The sequence below is a fragment of the Cylas formicarius genome, unplaced genomic scaffold (genome assembly GCF_029955315.1).
Source record: "Cylas formicarius isolate icCylForm1 unplaced genomic scaffold, icCylForm1.1 PGA_scaffold_5__7_contigs__length_24384050, whole genome shotgun sequence".
NCBI classification, from domain to species: Eukaryota; Metazoa; Arthropoda; class Insecta; order Coleoptera; family Brentidae; genus Cylas; species Cylas formicarius.
This window is the reverse complement of record NW_026844341.1, coordinates 18,053,567-18,076,037: the sequence shown is the minus strand read 5'-3', so window position 1 is coordinate 18,076,037 and position 22,471 is coordinate 18,053,567. Positions and strand designations below refer to the sequence as shown.

The window sequence follows — 22,471 nt, the reverse complement described above, 5'->3', positions numbered from 1 at the left end:
AATTAATTGGGAATTATGTATTGCCTGAAATGTTGTATAACGTAGAACTCTGTATTACGAACAAAATGTGTACTATTAGGTCTCCATACAAAGCTATGTATTAATCCACTCTGTATAGCGAATTTCTCACTCTCTCTACGAAAAGAAGGGGACACATCAAGTAACAAAAGGAAGGAATGTATGGCGACCTGTAATTAATAGAGTCTTCTTACCTTCTCAGAATTCCTTACTCTAATAATCTAATTACCCGTGGTCGTCCTAAGTGTTTTTGTCGTAATAAGCGATTATGTTAATAAAAAAATGACAATTGTTTCGACAACACCGTGTCTTTATCAAATGTATCAAGTTTGATAAAAGTTCTTATTTATTTTGATAAATGGATATTCATCAAGTAAAAGCCACCTCAGTTCAATGTTCGATTAAAAAGCACACTATTGCTTCAATCAGTTCTAATTTGACTTAGTGAATACGGCGAGCATGGCGAGTAAGGGAAAAATTTTGTCTCTGGATGATAAAGTTGCTTTAATTCGGTAGATAGAACGGAGAGAAAATAAAAGTGACGTTGATACAGACTTACACCGTCTACTGTATCCACGATTTGCAAGTGCAAAGAAAAAATCATTCAGGCTGAAGCGGCAGGTAGTTCTATTAAAAAACGAAGAAAGCTAAAATTTGAAGATTTGGATCCGGCAATGTTGCAGTGGTTCTAACAGCAACGTCTTAAAAATGTACTATTCTCTGGACCTGTCGTGAAACTAAAAGCAGAAAAGTTTGCTGAACGGTTCGGCATTATCGATTTCAAGGTTTCGGAACATAGTTGGGGAAGTTCAAACCGAGACATGGTATAAATTATCGGCAGATAAGTGGCGAAGCCCGTGATGTCGACAAAAACGTCGCTAACGATTGGCTGGAGAAGACGTGGTCAAACTAGCAGAAAAGTATCCTGCTAATGACATTTTTAATGCTGACGAAACTGGTATTTTTTACAAAATGACTCCAAATAAAACTATTAAATTTCGAAGGAAAAAGTGTGTGGGTGGAAAACTTTCTAAAGAACGTGTAACAGTGTTAGTAGCTGAGAATACGAGTTGGAGAGGAAAAAGAAAGCTAGTCGTGTTTGGAAAATCAACTAACCCGCGATGTTTTGAGAACATCAAGCATTTGCCGGTCACTTACAAGTGAAGCAAGTCTGAGAGGAAAATATTACTTCTATTACTTCTATTACGTATATTCCAACTCTACGGAATATTGAATTTGCATTTATTTCAGCCAAAACAACAAGTGTATTACAGCCGATGGACCAGGGCGTAATAAAAAGTCTTAAAAGTGGATACAGGAAAATTTTTTTAATGGAAATGATCGTCCGAAGACAAATTTTCGATTAATATGCTAGATGCAGTCAACTTTGTTAGTAAAGCTTGGGTGACAGCAGCTATCTTCATGCACGACTTATTACCGAGACAGAATGCGAACAGGACTTGGAAGATAATCAGCCACTAAGCGAGTGGATAAAGCAGTTTCAAACAGCAATTACGTTTACAAGTGGGGAGTTGCAAGATTTTATAGTGATAGATCAGGATTTGCCTACAACAGCAGACTTGTCAGAGGAAGCCATATTACAGCAAGCAAGAAAGGGCGAGGAAGAGCACCAAGAGGAAGAAGAAGATGAAGAAGTTGATCTAGGACCACCACCAACCATTCAACAAGCCCTAAATTCAGTTAAGCTGCTAAAGACATTTTTTATGTATCATGGGGAAGATGCCCCCCTCGAGGAACTGGTGAAAATACAAGCCAAAATACGAGATGCATATTGGTATACTAAAAAAATTCAAAAGAAAATGACCGATTATTTGAAACATTAAATGTAGTTCTTAAATTTGTATAAGAAATGTTCCTAAGTAGATGTTAAAATATGTATATAAAATATTTCAACATTGCAGAACACATATGCGTATTTTTATTTTTCAACTGCTCATAACTCTTTATAATGAATAAATAATGTAATGCTAAATCATTATCCTTAATTAAAATTAATCTTATTTTTATAGAAGAGTTTTTGCACCTTTCTCTTGTTTCGGTACATCAAAATTGACAATTTAAAATATCTGGAAAAAATTGTATTTTTTTAAGTTGTTTTGTTATAATTTATATTTGGTTGCATTGTTAGTGAAAGCCCATCAGCGCGTGTTACAAAAAATGTGTTTGGCAACCGCGGCAAAAAATCAAAACACGACACTTGCGTCATCCGAGTACACACACATACACGGGATCTAATTAGTGCCATCCCTGACTGTCGACGAAATCGTGAAGCAATACACCGACCAATTCACCCAACGAGCTCTTATAACGTTACCTCAAATCGTTGTTTGCATCTGCCTTTGTTTTCTCAAGGCGAAACCGAATTACGAAGCGACGATTAATTTAGAAAAATGTCATTATAATAAATTGCACATTGTACGCGTTCGGGAACCTCCTTAGTCAACGGAGTGTGAACTTTAAAAATAAGCGATTTTAGAATCATCAGGTCGAACGCCGTACCGGAATAATACATGGGATTTCGAAGGCCTTTTAAATTACTCGTTCTCAATGGGATATCGGAAATGTTAAAAAGAAAAGAAGGAAAATATAATCGATTATGTGTTTTACTTCTTTTGTTTAAATAATACTTTTGAAAAATAGAGAAAAAGTGAAAAAAGAATGTAAAATATTAAAAAGAATGGTAAAAGCAAACACTATCGATGAAATCTTGCAAAACTTTACAGGTTTTGATCAACAAATATATAGCAAAAGAGGCCGGTGCTGTATTTTTCAAAGTTTATTGCGTATTATTTCGATGCTTAGATTAATTAACGTTTTGTTATTTTGATTATAATTAAAGACAATAAATGACGAATAAAACTATAAAAAAAAATTTTTTCAATTCAAAGATATTTAATTTATATCTATTAATAACGTAAATTTTGTAGGAATTTAGTAATTTTCGTTCGTAAAACGGGAAACGTAAAATATTGAGTTAATAATAATGAAAATTTTGCAAAACATTACAATAAAAGTTTACAAATAAATATATAATAAAAAAAGTTTCCTTTTCCGTTGTTGTGTCACTTTAAAGCGGCAATGGAATATGATAATTAAAATGATTAATTAAAGAAACGAACAATTTTGTTAGATAAATAACTAATAATTTTTAAAAAAGTTAGAAATAAGGGGAAGCATGTTGTGTGTATTAAATTATTATTTAAAAAGTTATGGTGTCACTAATATTTACTTTTGCTTTTTTTAATTATTTATCATTACCATCATCATCATATTAGAATTTAAAAAATACAAGAAATGAAGTAAAATATTGAATTATTAATAATGAAATGAATAGTAATAACAAAAATAATGTATAAAATTTTACATCAAAATTTATTCAATAAATATATATTAAAAAAAAACTTTCGACTGATGATGTGTCACATAAAGGCGGCAGTTGAAAATGATAATTAAAGATAATAAAAGAAAAATAAAAATTTCGAAAAAGGTATTTTTTTATTCATTGAATTATTAAACAAACATACCAGGTTTTTTAATAACAAAATGTAACATTAATCTGTTATTTTCGTGAATTTCGCAGATCTTAATAATTAAGCAAATCCAATCTATAAATAACTATCGGATAAAGGTTTCCTTTTGTTAAATCAAAGCATTTTTACTAAATAATATGTTTTAAAAGAGTTTGGTACAAGCAGCAAAAATTATTGTGCAGTGAATTTATTACTTTAAAACAGTAATACGTGTTTTCTTATTTATTCATTATATTTATAATTATTATGTTATAATTTAAAAAAAATACAAGGAAGAACGTTAAATGTTACTGAATTATTAATAATGAAAATTTTTCAAAACTTTACTACAAAATTTCAAAGCTTAACTTTCCATATTTGTGTCACATTAAAGCGCCAATGGAAAATGATAATTAAAGCCAATAAACCAACAATGAAACTGTGGGAAAAGGTATTTTTATACACTGAATTATTAAACAAGTAATGTTTTTTAATTTCAACATAAAGGGTTAAACTATAAATGTATATTATATTATTAAACGACACGACACGACAATTAAACAAATGCAATGAATAAATAAACAACTGTAAAGGTTTCGTTTAATTTTTACCGTTTTGTTGGATCAATCAAATAATTTTAAAAAAAATTAAAAGAATAGAAGAAAAAATTATTATGAATTGAACCATTGTTTTGAAAGTAATAGTAATTCTATTTTCGTATTTATTCATTGCATATGTGATTATTATAATGTAACAAAAAAAAGAAGAATGTAACGTATTGAATTATAAACAATTAACAACCTGAAAAACAAAATTTATTCAATAAATTGTATAATAAAATAAAAGTTTTCATTGTTATGTCACAATGGACAATGGAAAATAACCAATAAAAAATTACAATACTGAAAAAAGTTATTTTTTATGCATTGACTCATTTTATTACCAAAATTTAACAAAACTTTATTTTTTGAATAACGTAAATTTTGCGAATCTCGGAAACTAAGCAAATCTAATTTATAAATAAACAACTGAAAAAGGTTTCTTTTAATTTCTGTTCTTTCTTATTAACAGTAGTAATAATATATTTAAAGAAACAAAAAAATAAATAAGAACTTCGCTTTTCTCTTTGCTTTTAGTTGCTTTTGGCACATCACTATAATAGTGGCATGAATAAATAGAATAAAGAACAACCCTACTAAAAAAAAAGGTATTTTTTATGCATTAACTCTTTTTATTACCAAAATTTAACAAAACTTTGAAACTAAGCAAATCTAATGTATAAATAAATAAATGAAAAAGGATTCTTTTAATTTTGGTTGTTTCTTTACGTCGAAGTCTTAATAGTAGTAATAATGTTTTAAAGAAATAAAAAAATATATCAGAACTTCTCTTTTTTCTTGCTTTTCGTTTCTTTTGGCACATTACTATAATAATGGCCTGAATAAATAAAATAAAGCATAACCCTACTAAAAAAAGGTATATTTTATGCATTAACTCTTGTTATTACCAAAACGTAACAAAACTTTGTTCTTTGAACAATGTAAATTTTACGGATTTTGGAAATTAAGCAAATCTAATTTATAAATAAATAACTCAAAAAGGTTTCTTTTAATTTCCGTTGTTTCTTTAGGTCGAAGTATTAATAGTAGTAATAATATGTTTAAAGAAATTAAAAAATATATAAGAATTCCTCTTTTCTTCTTGCTTTTCGTTTCTTTTTTCACATTACTATAAAAATGGCATGAAAAATAAAATAAAGAATAACCCTACTAAAAAGGTATTTTTTATGCATTCTCTTTTTATTACCAAAATTTAACAAAACTTTGTTCTTTGAATAACGTCAATGTTACGGACTTTAGAAATTAAGCAAATCTAATTTATAAATAAATAACTCAAAAAGGTTGCTTTTAATTTGCGTTGTTTCTTTAGATCGAAGTCTTGATGGAAGTAATGATGTATTTAAAGAAATAAGAAAAAATGTCTTCTCTTCTTGCATTTATTTTAACGATAAACGATTGCTCGCAGGCCCTGAGGAAGAACACGTACCAAGAGGACCTCTACGAGATAGCGACGTACTATTTCGACGGAAACGGCAAAGCCATACGTCCCATGGTCGCCATATTGATGGCCCGCGCGATCAACTACCACATGTACAAAGAAAACAGGTAAACCCGGATTTATTTTTGAAAAGTTTGCATTTCCGGTCGGTCTTCGCCGCCGTCACTTCCGCGGCTTTGTTGGTGTACGTGAATTTTTCGAAATGCCCGAAGAAGGAGGTTGAATTAATTAAGATTTATGGGACGGGTGACCTTCGACCGACGGATCGCGATCCGTTTTCCGGATTTTTCGGTTATTTTTAAAAAATCCGACTCAACCTTGGCGGGAGCGGCTCTCTCGTGGTACTTAATATTTATAAAACGGCCGGCATTTTGAATTCGCTTATGGATTTTAACGCCGACGCGGGGAAGTCCACAGGACGACGTTGTACACCCACTAAATTATGTATGAGCCGTTGCGAATTTTGTAAAACGGCGCGTTATCGTACGAGTCGTTTTGGCCATATTAAACGTGGCCAGAATCAAGGTTGTCAGCAATAACGATTTGAAAAAGTCCAAGTTAAAAATTTTATTTTAATTTTAATTTTATCGATGCATTCATATTGATTTATTTAAATGGTATTTTTTATCATTTGCAAATAATTATTACATAAAAACGGATTTTTCATATTAAAAAAAGTGTATTATTATTATTATTAAACAACAACGCTTTCTATTTCTTCTTTGATGTAAATCAAGGTTTTAAAGAGAAGTAAAGATCACCCTCTTAAGTTATGATTTTCAAAAAGTTATAAATTATCTCAAATATATATATTTTTTGATTTTGTGCATTTTTTGCAATATTGTATTTTATTTTCCTATTAGCAAATTGTTATTTAAATTAATACTTTTCTACAATCAATTGTTGATTGATTGGTTTATTTTATTTATTTTAGAGTAAATTCTCTATTTACATTATTTTTATTATTTATTTTATTTCTTTGATGATCCTTTGGCAATCAATCAAATAATCATGTTTTTCCAATATTACATTTTATTTTTCTGTTATTAAATCGTGATATAAATTGATTTGGACTAATTTTTTATTAAACAGACATTGGCAACACTTATTTTTTTTATTTTCTCTGTTTAAATTATGATATTTTATTATGAATTGTCATTTATGAGTTGGCACCGATTATTTTTGCTTCATTTTATTGTATTTTCGTATCGTCGCGATGTAATTCATAATTTTAGAAAAATCGTAAATTTTTTTGGCTTTATATATCCTTTATGAGTATAAGTTTTTTTTTTTAATTGCCTTTTAATGCTTTAGCAATTGATCCTTTATATTATAGAGTGCGTAATATAAATGATCATTTATAAATAGAGTTAGGATTTTATGTAAAAAAAAACATCTTTTTTTTTATTAGGAATATCGACTCAATATTTCGGATATACCCGTTTTAGAAAAATTACATATTTCGCATCAAATGAAGCTTTAGTACATATTTTTAGTTGTTGTATATGTAGTCAATATTACAATATTGTGCACAACTTTAATTTACACTTATGTGAGGCGCTGTTAAGTGCAAATATTCCCCGTAATAAGGTACAGAACACTAAATTTAAACAGTTTTTAGGAAGATTTTGCAAAAAAATGTAGGTCATGAAAGTACACTGAGAAAAAATTATGTAAGTTCCATTTACAAAAATGTAATTCAAGACATAAAAGGTCATATTGAAAATCAGCACCTTTACATTATTGTAGACAAGACTTGCTTGTGGTCGCTATGTTGCGAATTTATTTTTGAATGAAAATGTTTTACCAAAATCTTTTTTAATAAGTACAAAACAGTTGGAAAAAACTAACAGTATAAAGTTTGTTCGACTTGTAAATGAAAGCTTAATGGCTTTTTTTGCTCCAGATATACTAGCAACCGATAAAATACTTCTTTTAGTCACCCACGCAGCAGCGTATATCACCAAAGCAGGGTTAAATTTAATTTATTTTATAAACGGGGAACGTGGTTAGACGCAATCTTATTTCACGCGAATCACTTTAATCAAATAAAAAAACATTGTATTAGACTTCAAATTCAGCTGAATCAATTAAAAAAACTAAAAATTTATATGAAAAATGTGAACTTATGGATCAGTTGACATATATCAAAGCTAATTTTAGTTTTTTGAGTGGATTTTTTAAAAAATTAGAAACCGAACAAATGTCTTTGCTAGAGTCAATAGTAGAAGAGTGCGAACATTTGTTGACAAAAGTTCCAAGCAGAATAGGGAAAATTATTTTTGATAAATTTAATAGCCTAACAGCATAAAATGAAGGATTTCATAAGTTACTTAAAATTTCAAAAAATTCTTTGATGTTAAACGTGGCCAGAACCATTTGGAACCAGAACATATTTAAATTCGCGCCGAAGTTCTCCAAGTGCAAAAGCATGTTAAGCGATAAAAGACAAAAATTTCGAACAGCATTTAATTGTCAATTGGTACAATAATAATAATAAGTCTGATTGTAAAACTAAATAATTTGTACTATAATGCTTTAATATAGATTAGGTAAATAGGTATTTACCATTAGATTATTATTAGCTAAAGTTACTCCTAATTAAGTATTATTTTTATGTCTAAAAACTGTAAATACAATGTTATAATTTTTTTCCTTTTTTCACTATCCTTTCCTTGGTTTTCAGTAAACAATATATGTAAAAAAAGGGCATAAAAGTACATAGATGATATTTGACATAGTTTTTGGAAAAAGCAGACATATTTATGCGTATATTTTAAGAATTTTGAGTGCATAAAAATCCGAATTCTATTTATAAGCCTCGTTGATTATTTTATAACACTTTTCGATCATTTTATTTTATTTTTCTATCATATTCATTTTTATATCGAGATTGTTAAAAAAACGCAACTATTTTTTATGTTTTTTATGGTCTTTGATGATCACTGGGATTGATTTTTTTAAGATATGCAGCCTTATCAGAACTTTTTAAATTTTCTTTAATAAAGGAAAAAGTTTGGAAAATCGAAAACCGACAAATTAGAAAGGGATACGCAAACGCAACCCATTAAAATATTTACGCGTAAAGTATGTGTCGGGAATAAATATGCACACTTAATTTTGCATACTAAGTCGGTGTGTAAAGTTACTAAGCATGAATGCTCTTACATATTACATTTGGTCGAAAGTACTTCCTAAACAAAAAAAAAAACATGCGTTCCTGGCTATTTTTTACGACCAGGAAAAAACATAAGTTGCTTTATTATAAAAACATCAGAGGCTTGCCGCAATTCGTTCCAGTATACAATCCAAGTATGGGCTTATTATTACGTGTTTACACAAAGAGGTGAAGGATTCCGACGAAGATGAAGCGAATAGAGATGAAGTAAAATTTCTATATACTTTACGCTTTTATAATAATTGCATGTAATCATAGGCCCATCAAGTCGATCCTTGAAGATTCGCGCGCGCGGCCGAGAGAAACCATTGACAGTTTGATAAATGTTGCCGTAATTACCGCAAACAAATCATTGCCAAAACCACCGAAATTGCCGGCAAAAAAAAAATTGTCAGATCAGAAGCGGGATGCCCGGCAGTCGAAAGACTACGAGAAGTGGAAACAGATGCCAAACGCGTAGCCGCTTAGTATTTGAACAGCAGGCAGCCTTAACAAAAGACGTCTAAATATTATACCCAAGTTGCCCAACGCTATCGTGTAGATGTTAATTTGTGGTCAATGACGACCGTGTCGCAATCGCCGATCGAAGTGGCAGGTTTTTACTTTCGAATGGCCTAAATTTGTCCACGATTAAAACAAAACGCCTTTGCTCTCCGCGTGAGACGAGATAACGTTTTAGCCGGATACTGTAAGACGCGACATTTTGCATTGGAAAGCGCTAATTTTCCGCCCAAAGCGAACACGCCTGTGAATAAAAAATTTTAAATATATTTTTCTTCTTACAATTTGTACCGTTAAGGCCTACCAGTAGTTAACTGTACAGGGTGGCCCGTTTATTATTTGATGAACCTTACCTTAGAATCTATAAAAAAATAAGACTTGACAAGCAACGAAAGTGGTTGGGATTCTTTTACACTTTTTAAATTGTTAATATTGTTATATATAATGGGTGTTTTTTTTTCGATGTATAGAAATTTAAGTTGGCATTACTGTTCAAGATGGCGATCGATTTAACAGCTGTCAAGTGATTTATTCTCAGTTTGGTTTGGCAATTCATCATGAATAGACTCACGCTTGAACAACGCTTGCAAATAGTGCAATTTTATTTCGAAAATGATGGTTCTGTCCGGAATACGTATCGCGCACTACGTTCATTTTATCGTCGAAAAAATCGCAGTTAATTCGATTAACCATGGAACGTTTTCGCACCACGTTTACTCTTATTGATAACTCGCATCCCCAAAGACGCCGTACGGTGCGTACAGAAGAAGCTATTGCTGCTGTAGAGCGTAGCATTGGGGAAGACAAGAATGAGTCCGTCCGCCATCGAGCACAAGAATTGGATCCGTGTCTATCCACTTTATGGAAGATTTTGCGGAAGGATCTTGGTTTACGTGCTTACAAAATCCAACTCGTGCAAGAATTGAAGCCAAACGATCATCAAGTAAGGCGTATATTCGTCGAATGGGCGCAAAACGAGATTGCCGTTGTTCCCGATTTTCATAAGCGTTGAAGCGGACTTCTGGTTGAATGGATACGTCAACAAACAAAACTGCCGCATTTGGAGCGAAGCTAATCCTCAAGTGTATGTCGAAACGCCGTTACATCCAGAAAAACTGACTGTTTGGTGCGCTTTATGGGCTGGTGGAATCATGGGTCCGTACTTCTTCAAAAACGATAATGGCCAGAACGTTACAGTCAATGGTGATCGGTATAGAGCTATGATTAATAACTCTAAGACGGAGCAACATATCACACAGCTCGTGCCACAATCGATTTATTGAAAGACCCGTTTGGTGACCGCCTAATTTCACGTTTTGGACATCTGAATTGGCCTCCAGGATCTTGTGATTTAACACCGCTAGACTACTTTCTGTGGGGCTATGTAAAGTCATTGGTCTATGCGGATAAGCCACAAACGCTTGACCAATTGGAAGACAACATTCGCCGTGTTATTGCCGATATACGGCCACAAATGTTGGAAAAAGTCATCGAAAATTGGACCTCCAAATTGGAGTACATCATCATATTTAAAATGTAATGCCACAAGATTATCTTTCGGATAAATAAAATTCATGTCAATCAAATCGTTGTTTTATTGCAACTTAAAGTTCTATACATCGAAAAAAAACACCCCTTACAAACAACTTTTTTAATTTGAATTGAATATCCACGGTTTGTGCCGATGTGTTCGATTGTTTTTTTTTCTCTCATTCATCTTTTTGGCCGATTAATTTCCGCATAGCATTTTTACAATGGAAAAAATCTTTTATTCCAAATATTTCTAAATCTACAAATTTTTCAAATAAACAACACCTTTTTTTAAAAGCTAAATACAAAAACGATTATGGTTACTTTTTGATCACCCTGTATTTTTTTAATAAATGTTAACAGAGGTCACTAAGGTAGATCCCCCTTCTATAAGGAAATTAACCCTAAATATCCAACAAAGCTTGCAGTCGGAGAAATCAGCAGATAGATTTAGACGTGCAAACGTCACTTTTGATATAACATATAGATAATACGATAATATAATATATAATATAAATACAACAAATAGTACAATTCATGAATGTCCATTAAAATATATGTATGCACAACGGTAGAATTTTTTTAAATTTTTTAAAAGTATAAGTAAATTGAAACAACTTTCGTCTGTAAGTTTTTTTGACATTTTTTATCGGTTCTGAGATATGTTGTCATTTTTTGTTATTAATTAATTCACAGAACACTGTCTTGCATTTTGTTTAATACTATATATTAATGTAAAAATGGATCCACTCAATGATTTTTATTAAAAATCATCATTGAATCGAAAAAATTAGTGGTCTTAGCCGTATTTCATAGGCGTAGTATATTGCTATTAGAAGAATAATACACTTGTTTTATTTAAAAAAAGAAATATTTGCCTTGGACCACACTACTGTTCATCTGACTACTCGGAACATGATGACTAAACTTTACAAATGAAGTTGTATTTTAAATAGTAGATTTTTTTGATCCTGCTATTTTTTACAAGTTATCCATTATTGTTATTCCTATGTAAGTTTTTATTTACTTAATCTTTGAATAATTAACATTTCAATTATGACATCTCTAGAATTATAATCATGCATAATTATTGTTATGACTTTCATTCAAAACACTCGTCTTTCTATTGTATGCAAATTAGTGGCACTGTAATTTAGGAACGATTCGAGGTGTGTAGGTCTTAGAAACTGAAATACGGAAAAATATCGTTGCTATTTACCCGAACTTACGATATAACCTTTTAAGTTATCTGTCCCCGTCATTCCAAATTTGCATTTTATTAAACTCTCGCATTAAGAAACGAAATATAGAGCGTATTAACTGATCAATTTTTTAATCGCTAATAATCTAGGCGCGAATTTTTGCTACAAGACTTGCAACCATTATTTTGCCACGTTGAATCTTTCCTCCAAGTTTCCGAATACCCTGTATAAATGATGAAATTCATAAATACTATAACCATCGTAATATAGAAACAACCAGACATTCCTAAACGTATGCATGCCCATATACCTGTGTACATTAATTTCCTAAGGTGCATCCACAGTACTAATAACTATTTTTGATTCCTAAGTTGAGTAAGCAAGAAATTTCATCATCGGCATCAAGATCATGTCAGAAAAATTGACTTTTTTATTGCCAACGTACAGGGTAAAGCGCGATCTACGGTTAGTGCTTTTGAGGGTGCTCAGACCATTTTTTCTTTTTTTATTTATTTAATTATTTATTTCGTTGTATGGAACACACGCTCGTCCGCCACTTTTTATTTAACGCGCCACGCAGCGTATCAGTACTAAGATCGCGTACGGAGATAAGACCGGTTGACAACAAAAAAAATCCGATTTATGCGTCATTGTACCCGCGTTGCAAATGAATGAAACGATGAGCGGCTGGCGACCTTGAACGTGGGCGTGACTCCGTTTTTTTTTTTTGAAACTTCTTTTCTTTTCCAGCGGACTGCTTCCGGCCCAGAGGGAAGTGGCCATGATTTCGGAGATGATCCACACCGCGTCCCTGGTCCACGACGACGTCATCGACCAGTCGGACTTCCGACGCGGCAAGCCTAGCGTCAATGTCAGGTGGAACCACAAAAAGGTATATTCGGACCAGAAATATAGTGCTTTTACAATCGGCCCCGTGATTAGCTTTGCCTGCTGTTATTACTTCAAACTGCAGCCCTGCCGGGCAGACCCTTACCCGTAACCATTCCGTCCTAGGAATTTATCTACCTACACTAACAAGCCGGGTATAAGTATATTTTCAATCTTTTTCGTCGAGCAATTTTTGAAACCTGTGCATAAAAAAATTAGTACAAAGTAACAATTTATTCCGTTCATTTTCATTACATTTCTACATAGTATCACCATTAATACACAAAATATTAAATATAATAATAATAAAGTATCAGTCACTTGAAAAATCGCCACTATCGCTGCTGTCGTCAGCTTGTTCACCGCCACTAATCGTTCTCGATAAATATTTTCTGTGTTTTAGTACTCGTTTTTCACAGTTAGACAGACCAGCTTTGTTTATGGTACTATTACTAAATTTTGGTGCAGTGTTGTTTCTTCTTATATGCGCTTTCAACTCAGACCAAATCATGTTAATTGGGTTAAATGCGTAATGTTAATGGGGGTATTTTCAAGATTTCATCGATTTTGTAGTCTTAATTAAAATAATTCCAGAAGTTGTTTTTTCGTATAGCTCTCTTCAAAATATATAACATTTTCGTACAGAAATTCTTTAATTTCTTCTTTATTTGAAGAAGTATTTTTCTAATTTGTGTTGAATGATACCAGGTATTATCCAACACAATAATGGTGTCAACAGTCCTCAAATATTTCCGCGGTCATGTTTTCACGGTAATCCACACTTGAATCTTTGACGTTTTTGGCAGACAAAAATAAGGCATCTTCCATCCAACCATTTTTGTACCCAGCATGAATCATGATTATGCGTTTCCATCCCTTTTTTACTGTAACGTGAATGTCGAACCACGTTTTGTCTAAATATACTCCAAACGTGTCTTTCAATAAATCGATCAGACATCATGGTTATTCAATTCAGGAATGAAAGGGTTAGTAATCATAGCTCTATACCGATCATCATTGACTGTAACGTTCTGGCCATCATCGTTTTTGAAGAATTACGGACCAATGATTCCACCAGCCCATAAAGCGCACCAAACAGTCAGTTTTTCTGGATGTAACGGTGTTTCGACATACACTTGAGGATTAGCTTCGCTCCAAATGCGGCAGTTTTGTTTGTTGACGTGGCCATTCAACCAGAAGTGCGCTTCAACGCTTATGAAAATCGGGAACAACGGCAATCTCGTTTTGGGCCCATTCGACGAACCTACGCCTTACTTGATGATCGTTTGACTTCAATTCTTGCACGAGTTGGATTTTGTAAGCACGTAAACCAAGATCCTTCCGCAAAATCTTCCATAAAGTGGATGGACACAGATCCAATTCTTGTGCTCGATGGCGGACGGACTCATTCGGGTCTTCTTCAATGCTACGCTCTACAGCAGCAATAGCTTCTTCTGTACGCATCGTACGGCGTCTCTGGGGATGCGAGTTATCAATAAGAGTAAACGTGGTGCGAAAACGTTCCACGGATAATCGAATTAACTGCTGTGATTTACGATTTTGTAGACGATAAAATGGACGTAGGAAATAAAATTACACTATTTGTAAGCGTTGTTCAGGCGTAAGTCTATTCATGATGAATTGCCAAACCAAACTGAGAATAAATCACTTGACAGCTGTTAAATCGATCGCCATCTTGAACAGTAATGCCAACTTAAAGTTCTATACATCGAAAAAAAAACACCCATTATATACGAACATATTGCAATTTAGATTAAACTCTTAAGAACGATACATATCACCTGACGTTAAAATAAATTCTTCTACGTGTTCGAAAATACCCCGTAGCATCAGCGCTTAATCAAATTTAAAACGGTCCCATTTACGTTTCAAATAAAAATTTCAAGTTCTACAAATATTCGTTACGGTCCACCTCAAGCAAGACCCAATTAGTGCATAATAAACATCTGTTGGGATGGGCGAAGGTCTGCGGTTAAGGTACTGTAAGATACTTGAAACGTCAAAGCAATAAATGCGCTATATTTTTGGTCGTATTATAAGGCTGTTTAAAATCTCCGCCCGGTTCAAAATTTTAACACTTCGCGACCAATCACGGTTGCGTTCCAAATTCGAACCCGCGATTTACCGCAAAACAGACGGCCGGTAATAATAACAATAATTGATGTTAAATAAACGCTTTACTTGATAAAAATTAAGTTGAATGTCACTTGCGAAATGAGCGTAATTACGGTTTGCGTGCGGGATCAACGCCCTAGACACCCGTAAGGCCGTTCCGAATTGTGCAAGAATAAGTAATGGCCACCTAGGTAATTAATAACGAAAACGCGCGAAGTTCATTACGTATCTCGTTTGTGGCACGAAGGCGTACGCGGCGGTCGAAAAAAATTACCCGGACTGCGCCGATGGAGCCGCAGCCACTTGGAGATTTTTTTTTTATCGAAATCCACTCGCAAAGGACAAGCCTATGGTGCACTAGGTGACACTGCGAGGAGGAGAAGAAAGGTGTTTATTGACTGCTCTTTTGAACCTCTGGAAGAGAATTCCATAAGCTTTGTACTCGCCAGAAGTATGAGTTTTAGTATACTGACATTCGCGGGGTTTCGAGCCGCAAGCGATGTGCTGGTGCTGCCTGGCGAGTAGAACCACCAAACCTCGCTCTTGGTGGAATGAGCTCAGTAAGCTGGTCGGAACCTTGCCCATGAAAGTATCTATAGAACAAAGATAAATCGCCAACCCTTCTTCTATGACTGAGTGATTGCAGGGAGCCGGTCAGTGCCGGATCGTCGACAAGACGCACAGCTCTTCTCTGAATGGAGTCCAAAATTTCAAAGTATGCTTAGGGGCTGAGCTCCAAATATGAGAACAACACTCCATAACTTGTGCTTTGTGGAGAGTAAGAAGCTGTGCAGGCGTGAAATATCTTTTAGCACGGAACAGAAAGCCCAATCTCTGGGCGGCGATCTTTGCCAAACCAACGACGTGCTCGTGCCAGGAGAAATTAGTGCTCGCATTAACTCCCAGGAGAGACAGGGAAGACGACAGAGGCAAACTGTTCCCATCCATGACAATGCCGGATTCCTGCTCATTTATGACTTTCCGAGTGAAAGTGCATACCTGGGTCTTCTTAGCATTAAATTCAACCAGGTTCTTTCGACCCCACATCAGTATTTCCTCCAGATCGTTATTTATTGACCCAATTTGGTGTTGTCTTCGTTGAATTAAGGAAGCAGATGTTAAGGGCTTGTTGGATGAAAAGGAAGAGACAAGGCTGCTGTCGTCGGCATAGCTATAGATGGGATTGCTTGTGACGAAAAGTAGATGTGTAAAAGGAATGATGTAGGTGACAGAACAGATCCCTGAGGCACTCCAGCGCTAATGGTGTGTGTATTAGAAGATACTCCATCCACCACGAGGGAGAGAGATCTACCATTCAAGAAATCAGATATCCATTCGCAAAGTGCCGGTGGTTGCCCGTATGCCCGCAACTTTTTCAAGAGTGACCGATGCCATACGCGGTCAAAAGCCTTCGAGATATCTAGCGCAACCACCTTCGACTCTCCAAATCCCTCCATAACCGTATTCCAAACATGAGTGAAGTAGGCCAGTAGATCACCAGCTTATGGCGAAAGCCATATTGTTTGTCAGATATTATTTTATTGGTCTCTAGATATTTTAGGATCTCAACATTAATGTTGTTTTCTTTCGCTTTTTGGGCACGGGCTGCACTCTTGCAGTCTTGCAGATAGTAGGACAGATTCCCTGTCTGTGTAATATCGTAAAAAGTTTACAGAAGACGGGAGTTAGTTCAGTGGCGCAAAACAAGAACTGGAATGCCATCTGGGCCGGAAGCCTTAGTAATATCCAGGTCTGAAAACAACTTCTGGCATAGTTGTATCAACTCTAGGGATACTTGGAGGTTCATTTCCCTGATCATCTAAGGTGGAACCGAAGGTGGGAATGTTGAGGTTGTAAAATTTTTCGATCCACTCGGACATTGGAGCAATCGGGTATAGACACATACTCCCCTTTTAAATCTGAATTTGTTGTGGAATTCGTACTTTGGTAGTTGAAGATGGGGGCGATTGGTCGAAGCCTTAAGTTGTGTCTCAGATAGCGTGAGAATATGGGGCCTCTGTTGCTGGAGATGTTGATGTACTGCATTAATGTTGGTATTGAGGCCCCTGATGTTGCAGAAGTCGATCTTTAATTTGTCGTGAGGAGCCCCCTCGACCAGTCTCCACCCGGACATCCGAATGGGAGACTAGTTTACGTCCGGAATTTTTTGGTCTGGAAGGGATCATCATACTTTGGTGTCCAAAAGCACGCCTACCCCTGAGGTTCTTCGAGAAGGCGTCGAAAAAAAGGATCGTTTTCTAATACTTTTTATACGGTTAAGATGGTGTCTAAAAATAGCGCGTATGCTTCGTAAAGGCGTTCAAGAAAACGACCTTGGTATCGTTCAACATGTCTACGACGTCCAGGAGCGGGGCTGATTCTTTGAAAGAGAGTCCAAAAAAAACGACATCGTTCTTTCTTAAGAAAGTGACCTTTATTTTAACCAAGGATTCCAAAAATGGCGATATATACATTTAAAGTTGATTTCGGAGGGGACACTTTTGGGACACGCTACCATAATATTTGAAATCTTCAGGAGAGTCGAAGAACCTTTTGTGCGAAACTTTTTTTCATATCTCCTATGGGTTTCCGGATCCTATCGTGGGTCGTTTTGTTTGGCACACGGTGTACGTCTCATTAAAAAAAATCTCTTGAAAAATTTAATGGGGTCGCGGCCCTTTTACTTACGTTTTCCGACTTCCGCCATACCGCAAGGAACGGACGATCAATGGTTGGTTTTAACCTTGATCGGAGCGCTTTAAGCTGAGGTCAAATATTCAAATCGCGAGTTTTTATCGGTTTTTCAATTTTTAAATAAATATTTAAACTGTCGTTCGGATTTGACGCGTCCGAGAAGACAAAAGTCGGACGAGCAGGTGGCGGGCTTACGTCATTTTCGATTTTGCAACCGATTCGCATCGCGTTGGGGAATTGAAAAGCTCGTCACACTACAGGAAGGTGCGAAAACGTCGTCGCTTTAATTTTCGACTCGCGTTTTCTGCGTTAGATAATAACGCGTCTGAAAATTCGCGTTCGCCTCGGATTATATTATGTAATCCAAATACCCGTTTGCTAATTTTAGGTAATTTCGGAATCCGGTTTAGGATAAGTCGGATTTTTATAGCCAGGTGTTGATAAAAGTGAATAATTCCATAAATTTCGATCCTAAATATTTTAACTAAAATAAATTATTACGAGACTAATTGATATGATCCATATGATGTTTTTTTTCGATGTATGGAACTTTAAGTTGCAATAAAACAACCACGGATTATTCGATTGACATGAATTTTATTTATCCGAAAGATAATCTTGTGGCATTACATTTTAAATATGATTTCTGGCATATGACCGCCACGGCTGGCGCGGATGTACTCCAATTTGGAGGTCCAATTTTCGATGACTTTTTCCCACATTTGTGGCCGTATATCGGCAATAACACGGCGAATGTTGTCTTCCAAATGGTTAAGCGTTTGTGGCTTATCCGCATAGACCAATGACTTTACATAGCCCCACAGAAAGTAGTCTAGCGGTGTTAAATCACAAGATCCTGAAGGCCAATTCAGATGTCCAAAACGTAAAATTAGGCGGTCACCAAACGCGTCTTTCAATAAATCGATTGTGGCACGAGCTGTGTGACATGTTGCGCCGTCTTGTTGAAACCACATCTCCTGGACATTATAGTTATTCAATTCAGGAATGAAAGAGTTAGTAATCATAGCTCTATACCGATCAGCATTGACTGTAACGTTCTGGCCGTCATCGTTTTTGAAGAATTACGGACCAATGATTCCACCAGCCCATAAAGCGCACCAAACAGTCAGTTTTTCTGGATGTAACGGTGTTTCGACATACACTTGAGGATTAGGTTCGCTCCAAATGCCGCAGTTTTGTTTGTTGACGTAGCCATTCAACCAGAAGTGCGCTTCATCGCTAAACAAAATTCGGGAACAACGGCAATCTCGTTTTGTGTCCATTCGACGGATCTACGCCTTACTTGATGATCGTTTGGCTTCAATTCTTGCAGGAGTTGGATTTTGTAAGCACGTAAACCAAGATCCTTCCGCAAAATCTTCCATAAAGTGGATGGACACGGATCCAATTCCTGTGCTCGATGGCGGACGGACTCATTCGGGCCTTCCTCAATGCTACGCTCTACAGCAGCAATAGCTTCTTCTGTACGCACCGTACGGCGTCTCTGGGGATGCGAATTATCAATAAGAATAAACGTGGTGCGAAAACGTTCCATGGTTAATCGAATTAACTGCGATTTTTTCGACGATAAAATTTACGTAGTGCGCGATACGTATTCCGCACGGTACCATCATTTTTGAAATAAAATTGCACTATTTGCAAGAGCTGTTCAGGTGTGAGTCTATTCATGATGAATTGCCAAACCAAACTGAGAATAAATCACTTGACAGCTGTTAAATCGGTCGCGATCTTGAACAGTAATGCCAACTTAAAGTTCTATACATCGAAAAAAACACCCTATATCTGTATGCGTGCCGTGAACAACATCGATAGGGCTCTGCATAGCATTAATAACAAGATTGCTTTCGCGCGAAACAGCTTTTTCTTTTAAAAGGAAAGAGATTCGCGGATTCTTGTCCTAGAGGGGCGCATTGTTTTTCTATCGTGCTCCTGCGGACCACTATGGAACTTTCGCAAAATCGATGTAATTTTATTGTGCATACACGCGGTGATCATTTCTGTACCAACGGCGATCCCATAGGACCTACCGTTACCGAGACACAAAATTTTTATACGAGCGTAGATACTTTCGAAAAATTCGATTTCATCGATTTTCGAAAGTAACAAGAGCTTCGCGGTTTATTGTGGTAAATAAACGCATCGCTTTTCTATCGTGCTCCTGCGGACCACTTGCGCAAAATCTATGTAATTTTATTGTGCATACACCCTGTATAAAGTGTCTTTCAGGTCTCGCCGAACTTCAAAGTTACGGCAAACTTTGTTAAATAATTAAATTTGTACAAATAATAGCGTTGCCGCGTTTCAAATATTTCGTGCGCAATGTATGAAACTCTCTCTCGACACATTTTACGATGCTGTTCAAATGAAATAAACGGACCTTTAGCAGCTTTTCATTTATCGGCAATAATTTACCTTACGGAAATGTTTAGAATGTTTTAGATTTTTTTTCATAAACGTCAGACCCTGTATACGATTGCTGGGTGTGTTATTGCACTGGAATAATGGCGGGGTGGGGGGGATTACTTCCGTCGTAATTTTCTTTTTTGCCGCCCGCGAGAGACGGGTTGGGCAACCGAGAAAAAAAACAACATTCGCCACGCCATTTTAACCGCGCCGCCGACCGAATTGGGTCAGGATATTTGGCAACGGCGCCGTAATAATTGTACTCCGCGTTAATTTTCGCAAAGTGTTAGAAGCGTGCAATTGTTTGCGATTAATTAAAATATGTAGTCGACGCACGTTTCGGCAAGAGGTGTTGCTCAAATTAAAAATCTATAAATTATTAGGCGAGATTTCCCGCGGTCCTTGGGCATTATTATTGCATTATTTTTAAACTAAACTAAAGCAAAATAAATAAGAACTGATAGTTCAGATTTTCACGAAATGGTTTATATTCACATGACAATTGTTTCGACAACACCGTGACTTTATCAAATGTAATATTTACAAATTACCTGCTACTATATATACCGAAAAATGACAATAAAACCTTAATTAAGGTTGTTATGAGAATTTAAGTTCAATAATGGAGAGGTATTTGAATCTAATTGATCGTTAACCAATACATTTGAATGTCTCATTTTGTTAATCTCCATGGCTTCCAATAAATTTTAAAAAATTAAAAAGAAAAAAAAAAACAAAAAATTGTTCTTTTCCAGAGTAAATTAGTAACCGCCAATTTAAAAATATGGCTAATTGATCCATACAGCGTCATAGGCCACATCAACAGCTACATTTTTGTATTTGCGGTTTTTGTCTATCACACACGCTGCTCGAGATATTTGAAAAAATCCATATGCAAATCACTATTCCGTGGGCTCAGTGAGGGCGCGATGACGTCATTGATTATTACGATGCACTGCATGGTTTCAGACAAAACTTATTTTCTCGGAAACCATTTACTATTTTGGAAAAATTCTTAGACCAGGAAACGTGGAAGATTCAGGGTTATAATCCGTATATGTACAGGGTGTGTCGTGGGTGGGTAAAAAAAATCTAAAAGACCCTGAAAATTGCCGTTTTCGTCGATAAATTGTTAGTCGTAAATGAAAAACTATAAAACATGGGATAATTTGGTTTAAACACGGTCGTAAACCGTATCGAGAGAGGTTCAGGTTTCGTCTATCATACAGGGCGCGCGAGAATTTCGAATAATGTCATTAGAAATCGTTATTACTTGCGTATTTTTTCATATCTGTCAAAGTTTGTCGTGACTTTGACATTCGGCGATACGTGAAAGATGCTGTATACAGTTCCATAGTGGTCCGCAGGAGTACCATAGAAAAGCTAGCAGAAGAAAACGCGAAACGACTACGAACTTGCCCCGCCCAGTGACAATTTATCGAAAGCAATCTTGTTTAATAAGTCCTCTACTGATGAAAGGTTCACACCCATTTTTCACGACCTGTAAAAAGGATTATTGACCACTGCCATAAACGGTCAACACTCAAGGAATATATCAGAAATAAAGTAACATACCCGGCCCACTCCTGCCTTGTCACTCAAGTAAGAATAATTTTTTATTAACGCCTGTAACCTAATGACAATAGGTAATAACGTCGTTAAAGTTTTATCGGGTAGGTTCACTCGAACGCCAACACGATGAAGATTGAGACGGACTATACGTGGCGACAGATATCTATCAGATTGATAGGTCGAACAGCTTGTGGGCTACAGTCATATCATCCTCGATTCGCATTGCCATTAACTAACAGGACGGGTTTCACTGAAGTCAGAAGTGGGATCGGGTCGTTTTTGGTTAGTTTATGGCCTGCTAGGACAAACTGTCACCTGTAGTTTTTGTTTGTTTGTTTTTTTTTTAATGTGAACGCCAGATTCGTAACGTACTACAACCTGTCGCGTTACTAAAAACCATCTTCGTGCCAAATCACTCTTCATTTTTTAAGAATTTTGGGAATAGCGGCTCGGCAACGTTATGATTTTTTTCGAACGCTCTGTACTGGTGCGCGACGTGATGGCATTGACCGACATATTTTTAAAGAATTTTGGGAATACGTAATCGCGAAGAAGAAGAAAAACTCGACGCGTTATAGCGAAAACTTTCACTGAAAAAATCCGATGTTGCGTAAAAGCTTGTCCACCTGTCGTCGTCGTAGTCGTTTTGCTTCTTCTATTACGACAATAAGCGGAGAACGAAAATTGAATCTGATCGGAATACGACATCTTGACCGTCGCCGTAGATTTATATATATATA

The 22,471-nt window shown here is 35.4% G+C and overlaps 1 protein-coding gene and 1 long non-coding RNA gene across 2 annotated transcripts in view; one reads left to right on the top strand and one right to left on the bottom strand.

Annotated features, from left to right (window-relative positions):
* LOC132701767 (all trans-polyprenyl-diphosphate synthase PDSS1) overlaps nt 1–22,471 on the top strand; it is a 54,752-nt gene that overhangs the window by 24,839 nt on the left and 7,442 nt on the right. Inside the window, exons 3-4 of the mRNA XM_060669943.1 lie at nt 5,574–5,713; nt 12,768–12,909. Of these exons, the coding sequence (XP_060525926.1) occupies nt 5,574–5,713; nt 12,768–12,909 (282 nt within the window). The remainder of the gene's footprint in view (nt 1–5,573; nt 5,714–12,767; nt 12,910–22,471) is intronic.
* Nucleotides 13,013–22,393, bottom strand: LOC132701770 (uncharacterized). The gene is made up of 3 exons (XR_009618818.1): nt 22,110–22,393; nt 17,730–22,046; nt 13,013–17,674 (listed from the first exon to the last, which is right to left on the bottom strand). It is a non-coding gene; the product is annotated as an uncharacterized LOC132701770 (long non-coding RNA).